The 9828-nt window shown below is 44.5% G+C and overlaps 1 protein-coding gene across 1 annotated transcript in view; it reads right to left on the reverse strand.

Moving 5' to 3' along the window:
* The window catches only part of TRIM71 (tripartite motif containing 71, E3 ubiquitin protein ligase), a gene marked incomplete at its 5' end in the record, with an annotated part of 57937 nt that extends 48117 nt beyond the window's left edge, over positions 1 to 9820 (reverse strand). Inside the window, one exon of the mRNA XM_004676346.1 lies at positions 9491 to 9820. Within this exon, the coding sequence (XP_004676403.1) occupies positions 9491 to 9820 (330 nt within the window). The remainder of the gene's footprint in view (positions 1 to 9490) is intronic.
* Positions 9821 to 9828: the final 8 nt, after the last annotated feature.

The following is a 9828-nucleotide window of genomic DNA, read 5'->3' on the forward strand; positions in this document are numbered from 1 at the left end:
AAGCAGGGCACACATGTTAGATGAAGGACTACACACACCTCATTCTACTCCTCCCCTTCACTTCTGTCTTCCCTCACAGACAAATCACAAGGCTCAGGGACAGGTCACAGACTACTTTCATCCATCTTTAGGATGGAACAAGACATTCAAATATTTCAGTGACAAATCTGAACACATCAAGTCATGTCAGCAGTAAAGCACTGCCCAAGTTATTTCATGATATTAAATGTCCCTTGGCCATCAACCAGGAGATATTTTTTATATATTTTTTTATTTATTTTTAATTATTACGAAAGTTTATTTTTACATCATTTTGCACATTTTTTTTTCCATCTCAATTGTAATCCCCGCGGGTTTCCCATCACCAAATCACTCTTGTGCCACCACCATAGTCCCGTGCATTTCCCTCCCTTCCCCCCGCGCCCCCCCTCCCCGAGGTTTTTTATCCCATTCCCCACTCCACCCCCACAAAATGTCTCTGGTATATATGGTTGTTCATTATTTTTGTTATTTTCTCGCCTGGTCCCCAGGAGATTTTTTTTTAAGAAAATAAGCAACATTTAATTCCATAAAAGGAATTTTACCCATTTGTCTGCAACTTGCAAGAAAAGCTTAATCCAAAAATCTTTTTTCAGGATATTCACAGTTTCATACACATACATTATAACAAAGTTGTACAGCTCCCTCACCAAGCAAGCATCTTCATGTAAATTATAGCTCTAAAACCATGACCACTGCTATAGCTACACTGATTATATACATACATACATACATACATACATATATACATATATATATATATATATATCTCCCTTCTTAAAGGTCAGCAATCTATAAGTAAGTGATTTGTCCAAGGTCACACAGCTACTGCAGAGCAGCCTGGACCTTATACCAAGTCTAGCACAAGCACATATTCTCAGCTTTACACCAAAAATGTGAGCACTGTCTTAAGCTTGTGCTCCCCTTTCCTGTCATTCACAAAGTTCTTCCATCTACATGATGTAAGTCAAGTTCCAAGAAAAACTAACATTTCCAGAGGCATTTTTTGGATTGAAACCTAAAAGCCTCCTTTCTCCCTAGCAAAAGGAGTCAATTATTCTAAAATAAAACTGGTCCTCAAATCCAACAATATCAAAGAGGTCAGGCAGGATTCAGCTGAATCCCTCCCCCTTCAAGGTGCCAAAATACCTGCAGCTCTGGTGTGGTCAGGACAGAGTTTGAAAAGGGTGTGGTTCAGTGCCAGGGAGGGGTCCCTATTCTGATATCCAGAAAAGGCAGACAGTCTGAAAATACAGTGCTGAAGAGGGGGAGGGGTGGTGCAGGAGAGGTCTGCCACACCATGTGGGTCAGCTCCCGGCAGGACTGTACTGCAGTGGCTGCCAGCTAGCTTTGTAGTGCTGTGCTTTAACCCTCTGTGCCACCAGGGAGGGACCAAGACTTACCTTTTTTTTTTTTTTAAACAAAAGTTTATTTTTACATCATTTTGTACATTTTTTTTCCCATCTCAACTGCAATCCCCGTGGGTTTCCCACCTTTTTTTCTTTAAAGGTTGATTGATGCATACATATATTAGTGGGGTACTGGCCATGGGTGCAGGGGCAGTGAGAGGATTCACCAGACAGTTGGGGAGCAGAAAAGGTTGACTGACAAGTACACTGCTGAGGGGAGCAGCTAGTAGGTCAGGAGAGGACAAGCTTATCTTTTTAAGAGCTTAATTAAGGGTCTCCCTGGTGGTGCAGGGGTTAAAGCCTCAGCCAATCAAGTTATCTCCAGCCTCTAAAACAGGAGAGCCAACCCACAAGGTGCAGTTGACACCCAAGTTCTGTACTCAAAAAAAAAAAAAAAAATCTTGGCAATAAATATACCAGTAAATATCAGGGTAAGGACCAGTTTCAAAAAAGTTAATTTGCCAGTTTTTGGTTATAAATCCCAATGCTCAGAGGACCAGGCTGTGAGTAGTTTCTGATCAACAAAGGTCATCTCATCACCCCAAGCTCCAGCCTCCCTGTTTGTAGAGCAGCAGTTTTCTCTATAATGATTGAAGGTCTTTCTTGTAAAAGTTTAAATTGCCTCTCCAGATGCCTCCTCCAACATACATACACAGAGGCGACAATACCATGAAATTACAGCTTATAAAATATTCCCTGATCAGACTATTCCCATGAGCAACTTGCTGTTTTCACGAACTGTCACAGTTCCAAAAACAGGTATCAAGGCTTCAGAGATCCAACAATGCTAACACATCAAAGACAATGTAAACCAAAAATCTGGCATCCAATCTTTTAAAAGCACTGAAAGTACTGATATAAATCATTTGCACCTATGTTCTCTTCAGGCCTGGGGAGTCCTTCAAACCTAAAATGATAAGACTAAATATTAAATATTGTAAGTTGAGTTCTACTTTTTCTTAAGTAAACAAAGTTTTATGAAGTTCTCTCTAGGTCATCTTTATCACCCAAAACATTACATATCTTACCACTGTGATAATGTTTTCTATTATCATGTCCTTTTTGGAAAAAGGGGAGACTGAGGGTAAGTCACTGTGCATGTTTACAATTGCCTTTTATTATGACACTACTAGCATTTTATGTTGACACTAATCCTTACAATACTACTAAAAGGCTGATGCCATTCACATTCAGGTAAGAAAACTGAGGCAGAGCAAGACTCTGAACATAGAATCACCAAGTCTAAGAGTGCTCATATAAAGTCAAAGTAAACAGGCAGCTTTAATATGAACCTTTAGAAAACATGTTCTGGGTATCATTTTTCTGTCCGAACACTTAGACAAACATTTATGTATGTACACTTTCAGGACAAGCCTATAGGTGACCCTAAGAGAACAAGTAATCCTTCGACAGTGATTGCAGAGAAGCAGAGGGCACAAAATAAGATTTGCAGATGTGGTCAAACACACCATAATAACGACTGCTGGTCATGTAAGCACAATTCTCATCTTTAATATATCTATGCTGGAGTAATCATAACGGATTCATAAGTCAGCTGAAAAATCTATGCATGCTTAACACATATTTTCATAATTATTCTGTAACATATGGAGTAAGTCCACAAAACCACTAGTGTTTCAGGAAAATCATACTTCTCACTGCTAACAGGCAAGACTGATAAAACTTTTCAAAAGGAGCAAAAAAAGAACATAGTTGCTGAGAGCTATTTAGGAAGACACAGGTTTCTCCCCATTCCTGATTGCCCAAGACTACTCAGTAAAGACCCCAAATTTCAGGAGGGGGGGGGGCTGTCCTCAATCTAACCCTTACCTACCGCATTTTCATTTGTGTACACTTACTGTTTCATCTGAATTCCATTAATGTTGACAAAACTGCCATCCTGCAGAAGCTTATCACAAATGAGTATTCCTTTATTACCAACCCTTCTCTTCCCAGTATTTACAACTTCAATTTGCTAGGAACTTTTTCACCAAAGATTACTGCTTCCTCAGGAATCTGAATGTTAAACTGTTTTTGTACAAACAGTTTAACTAAACTGGCTGCCAATTTTTGTTTCAGCTGCCCACTAACCTGGGATTTTACAGATTCATTTAAGGAAGAGCTCACTTGATGGTAATAGATGCCCGGATAGGAAAACTGTCTGGGGTTAGTAGAAAATCCACATTAAAAGGATTCAAGAAAACATCAGCCTGATAATCTTCACATTAAGTATGCCACCCCCGAAAGCTGTCCCAAAGCTGGGTGTGGGTGAGAAGAAACACAAGGGTTGGGGATGGAGGTCCTAACCCCCATTTCATTTCACTCTATCCTCAAAACCAATTGTAAGTCGGTTATTAACTAAAACAGGAGGGAAGCAGGAGATGGCATCTGAAGAAGTAAAGAGTTACACTAGAATAGTTTCAGATGTAAATAGGCAGTGCTCAGTTCCTCTCCTCCCCCTTCCAATTTTTCTGTTAACAAGTCAAAGTCTTGTCAATCAAAACAGTCAATCTGGTTTCAGTCAACTCGGTTTGTGGGCATAAACAAAACCTCAAAGGGAGAAGAATAATTTCGTATTGAGCAAGCACCAGGTCACATCAACTGAAGAGGAAAGATGGATCAAGCTTCCTCCAGCAAGTCACAATGCTTGAAAGGTCAAGAGAAGGGGGTAACAAGAGTGGGCAGCAATGGGTGGCACTTGCCCCCTCCCTTTTAGGCAACTGTAATTCTTTATCAATCTTTCTCCTGGTCTCTCCCCAAAATAATAGGACTGGCAAAAACAGCCTCAGTGAGGGAAGCCTAAACTCTTTGTTAGTGTTATGGGGGGAGGGGAAGGAACACTACTTTGAAGTCTGCCTGTTCGGTAGAATTCTTCCCAACCTTTAGCTTAAGTGTCATGAAGAATGACACCAAAATGGTCCTTTATTCACCAAGAATGAATACATCTAAAATAAACCTTGCCCTGTGTGAGGAACTGGATGGAGAAATGGTAAGATTAAGAAAACCATGCAACATTTAAATTAGCAACAGAAGAAGGTTTAAATTTTAGGTTTAGAGAATGAATACATCTAAAATAAACCTTGCCTTTTGTGAGGAACTGGATGGAGAAATGCTAAGATTAAGAAAACCATGCAACATTTAAGTTAGCAACTGAAGGTTTAAATTTTAAGTTTAGAGAATTACCAAGTTATCATTTGAGTCAGGAAATATATAGGTCCTTTTTAAACTCTGGCAAACTAGTGCAACAAAAGCATTATAACCATTTCACCTCATTCCCCCAAAACTACCTCTAAATATGTAGAAGTTTTAATCAAATTAGCCAAGCTAGGCTCAAAAAATTTACATGCGATGAAAAAGAGGTTCACACATTCAGTAGTGTTTAGTGCTTTAATAAATATGCTACACATTTTAAGCTGGCTTTAGTACCCTAAATATGAAATTATCTTAAAAATAAAAGTACTTATAAATAGCTAAAACGGAGGATGACTGAGATGGGAAAAGAAAATTTCACTCAATCTTCCTGCTCAAGAATTCTCTATTCCATGTGTATTTAAATACTGTTGAAACTATTTGACAGCACCTTAATCAAAAAATTTATAGTAATACAAATGAACACCTAAGTCTGAGAGAAACATGCTTGTTTTCTTAAGTTATCTTCGTTGTTTTCCAAAGTATGTTCCCACATTGTAAACAATCATATTGTAAACCAAAATCAGCAAATCTATGCAACTACCAAGCTGGTGTGTTGTACTCTTTTTAAGAAGTCAGTCACAAAATGTTCCCCAGACAGTGCTGACATGAGAACAGCTTCAAATATTCTTAGCATGTTTAAGGACTTGAGGTTAGTTATGTATGCCTTCAAGACAACCTCATCAGCAAAGACTTGACAGACTATTGAGCAGCTTAGCCATGGCACACTTCCCTGGAAACCATGTTGATAAAATTCATCTCTGTGCACCTTAGTGGAAGGGGAGCACATTCTTATGCTCAAATGTTACTTTTTTCGGTTAAGGAACCATATCAATAATCAACTTCTTTCCCAAAAAGTTCTCACTGAGCATTTTTTAAAATAACACACCCATCAACCTACAAATACTACCTACTAAAGTGAATTCATAGCAGCAACCTCCATTTATTTCCAAAGTAAAAAAGTTTGGCTTTGAGGCGAGATGTGTGCAAAGCAGACACACACACCCCTAATCCTAAAGTCAGCAATGGGATGTGGAGATAAGCCACTTCTATTCATTTTTTTCTCATCCTTAACAAAAAAAAAAAAAAATTATTTTTCTTTGCATCAGACTTTTATAATTCAGAAAGCACATGCATGTAATTTTAAACAAACATGCATATAATGGGTGTGCATGCCTATGAAAGGTTAGACTCTAGGAATGTAGAATAAAATATATTAGTGTCAATCCTCATTTAGAGTGACTTATTCAAAACTCCGATTGGTGCAGAAGTCAACCCACCACCCATTACTTTAGGAAGCAAACTTCAGTGTGGTTTGAGGTTAATTTTTAAGAGTGTTCCTGGGGAAATTAGTCACCAAATCTAGGTTCATTACTCAAGATTCAAGATCACTGCTGGTTAACATTGTAGAACTTAACATTCTAGGATGTTTTTGTTTTTAAACCCAATGCAGGGGCCGATTATAAATTTTTTCAGCACCTGCACCTCATTTTCCATCCAGGACACTGTGGGGCAATCCTGCTCCCACCCCCTTTGCCTAACTGAACAATATTGCCATTCTGGGGTGTTACAGGGCTACAGTGTTTCCCTAGCTGAAGATGGCAACTGTGTCACCAGCACTACCCCTAAAACCCCACATTAACAAAGCAACAGGGGACCTGAACACATTGAGACCCCACACTCTTACACCATCCTTACAGAATCCTGACAAGTTCTGAGTCACACACACACAATGGACGACTGAAATTTCTGCTCCCAGTGTCACCACCAAGGCAGCAAAGCAGTAGGAAAGGCTCAAACTCCTTTCAATGCTACCCCCAAAACGCGAGCAAGCTGGTTCGCCAAGCTGGTTCGCCGAGCTGGTTCGCCGGGGCCGAGAGGCTGTAAGCGCTCACCCGCAGATAATGATGGGATCGGGTCCCGCGGGTTCCCAGAACAAGCGGGGTCGGGCTAAGCCGGCAAGACCCCCAGGGGCTCTTGCTTGCTACTCCCAGGAACGCGGCACTGACCAGGCCAGCGGTCAGCAATTCTCCGGATAAGGGTCCCCGACTCCCGGCCTCCTCTCGGTGCCTACCGGCTTTTCAAACTGTCCATTAAGAACCTAGGCAGGGGGCGGGGGACACAAACTTTCGTACATGAGCCAGGAAGAGACTGGAGGGCAATTGATTCTCAGTACTGCATTGGAAAACACAACTCCTTCCTGGTAAAGTTTTTAAATCAAGTGTTAAACCCGACGCTAAGTTAACCATCTTTATTTACCAAGGTGCTATTTAGGGGGAAGATCAGGGTGCTTAAGAAAAAACATTCTTCAGGGGAATCGGCCTTACCTGGGTGGCCAGCAGTTGCAGGCACCCTCCCTTAAAAGCCTCCCAGCCCGCCTTCTAGAGGTCAGGCAAGGGTGCCTGAATTATTTAATGGAGTCTGTTGACAGGGAGACAACTCAGTGAAGTAGCACTTCTTAAAAACTGAGGTAGACTGTGCACCACGAAGCACAAGGTTTTAGGCATTCGGTCAGACTCTGGAGTGCCCCCTGCTCCTTTCCCAGCTGGAGTCGTGGCTTTCAAAGGAATATTCCAAAACACTGAAAGATCACTTCCTTCCAAAGAAAGGGTGAATTTAGACCATGGATGGCCATCCCAGGCCAACCCTGTGCTTCCCCTGACATTTTAGATCTCTACTCCAAGTATTGGTCTGTCACCCTAAAATGCAACTATTTTGGCCCTCTACATTCAGGAAGATCTGAAATCAATTTTCAGGTTTGCTTTCTTGAAATTAAAAACTAAGAAGGGCAAATCGAATCTTGCTCAAACTGAGCAAATTTCCTGTTTCAAAGTTCAATTAACAACGGTATCTCTTCCCAATCAACTTTCAACCCATGTTAAACAGCCCATGCTGAAAAGTCAAAAAAATTTCAGCCCATCCAGGTACCTCCCAGTGTGAGGGGGGCTTCACTTCTCATGTTACATTCTCCCACACCGTTTGAATGGTTTTATAATTTAAAAAGTGCATAAACCTTTTACAAGTCTAGCAACACTGAGCTTCTACTGTTTTAGCCCAAATAAAATGTATGTGGATCTTTAACTAGGAATATAAATAAAACCTGACTTAAGCTCAACTGTGGGGAGGGAGGGCTCAATCTAGCTCCTCCCAGGACGTAAATTGTCAGAGAATTCAGGAACCCTCTCCCTCTCGAGCCTCCCCCACCCCTAGCTGACCCTAATTTAAGTGAATTGACTCCATCTTTCCATTCCTGGGATTCGGGCCGCTACTTTAATTCATTCTTTTTTCTAAAGGTGAGGAGAGAACATGACAGGACCATTCAACCTATCTATAGTTTCAAAACACAGGAAAAGTGTCGCTTCCTACCTAGAAATAAAAGTGAGGCGCCCACAACAAGATTAGAATTTCAATTTTTCCCAATGGGAGGGCCGGATTATGGCCGTCAGATTATAGCTCCGCCCTCTTCCCCCCAGTAACAGTGAGGAGTGGGGGAAAGGTGGCTGTGCAAGGCGCGAGCCTCCGCCGCACGGGGTACCTGCAGGCCCACTCCAGGCGCAGGCAGCAACTCCCGCTAGGATTTTTAAAGCCCTGCCCTCTCCTCCTCCAGGGCATGACCACAGCACTACACACATCTAGTGCGAGTGTGTGAGACGCCCACCCACCTCCCAGCAGAACCTGCCCGATTTTTCTGACCGCTTCCTCTACAGGGTGCCAGTGACTGGAGGGTGTCTAACGTTGGGGTGGGGGGTGGGGGGGAGTAAAAGTTTACAGCAGAAGAGCGAGACCAAGCCCTGAGCTGCAGTGAGTCCTCGGGCCAAGCGCACTCCCGAGTTGGAGCTCCGTGCAGCTGGGCTGGGATTTTTCCAAGCCGAGCCCCGGCTTAACCCGGTGGGGACCTCCCAACCAGGGAAACCGGTTCCCTGAGGGAATCGAGGCTGTGGCAGGCCGGGGCGGGCTTGTGAGGCGATGGACAAGGTCCCCGAGTCCGCTTCTCAGGGTGCAGCAGTGGGTCCCCGAAACCGAAGTTGCACAATTTCACCTCGGTGAGTCTCGGGGGCCAAACACGCTTTTTTTTTTTTTTTTTACATAGTGCGGGCACGTAACAGAACCACGTAACAGAAAAGGACTGAATGAGGGTCTCCCAGCCCTCAAAGAACCACACAAGGAGCCAAGGACAGCCAGTGTCCCCAGACAAACGACAGTTGTCCTTCACAAGCGTGCACGTGGGCACCGCTCCACACAGCCATCCCGTCCAGATCACGCTCTACCTAAATGCAACAATCTGCAAATTTTACCGAAAATTAAAAGATATAAAAGATAAGGTACAGGAGCGCGTGTCCGCCCAAGACAACGTCCACTGACACTGTCCTCTCGCGGGTCTTAAATACAATAGAACACAACCTTTGTCAAAGACACGAAAAACTCCGTTTAGAAATGGGGGGGGGGAGTGTTCCCAAACCTGGGGCACCGTCGGCGGGGGGTGGCAACAGTCATGACGGAGGTCTCCCAAGCCGCCGCCAGGTCTCCAGACACACCAGCTCTTCCCAATCTCTAATCGGAGACCACGGTTGCCACATTTTTACCACCCAATCAATTTCAAACGAAAAAAAGGGGGACCCTCGTAACACATTGAAACTAGGCCCTCCACACACACCCCCCTCAGGTGATGATTTACCTGGGCTACCTTTACCCACTCACGGCGCCAAGAGGGGAGAAAAATAAATCCGGGGAGAGGGCGCCCCCCGCTCGCTTCGTGGCGTGGGAGACTCCGGGCGAGCACGCGCGGCTCGCGGGTACTCGCTCCCGCCCACCCCGCCAGGCGCGACCGCCTCGGAAGCCGAGCGGGCACTCACCTCGTCGTCGTGGTGCTGGCAGAAGCCGAGGCGCTCGGGGAACACGGAGAGGATGGAGAAGGGCGCGCCGGAGAATGGGGACCCGAGCCCAAGCTGCTGCGCGGCGGCGGCGGCGGCCGCGGGAGCCGGCGGGCCGCGCTCGATGTAGTGGTCCTTGGTCAGGCGCACGCGTTGGTGCGCGCGGACGCAGTTGTCGCACAGGTGCTCCTGGCAGTCGAGGCAGCGGGACGAGGCCGCGTTGCCTTCGTCGCAGGAGCTGCAGCCGTGAGGCCGGCGCAGCAGCAGCGCGGACGGGGAGGCCGCAGGGCCGCTGGGCGCAGAGCGGGAAGGCGCGGGCG

The sequence above is a fragment of the Condylura cristata genome, unplaced genomic scaffold (genome assembly GCF_000260355.1).
Source record: "Condylura cristata isolate star-nosed mole 26May11 unplaced genomic scaffold, ConCri1.0 scaffold00004, whole genome shotgun sequence".
NCBI classification, from domain to species: domain Eukaryota; kingdom Metazoa; phylum Chordata; class Mammalia; order Eulipotyphla; family Talpidae; genus Condylura; species Condylura cristata.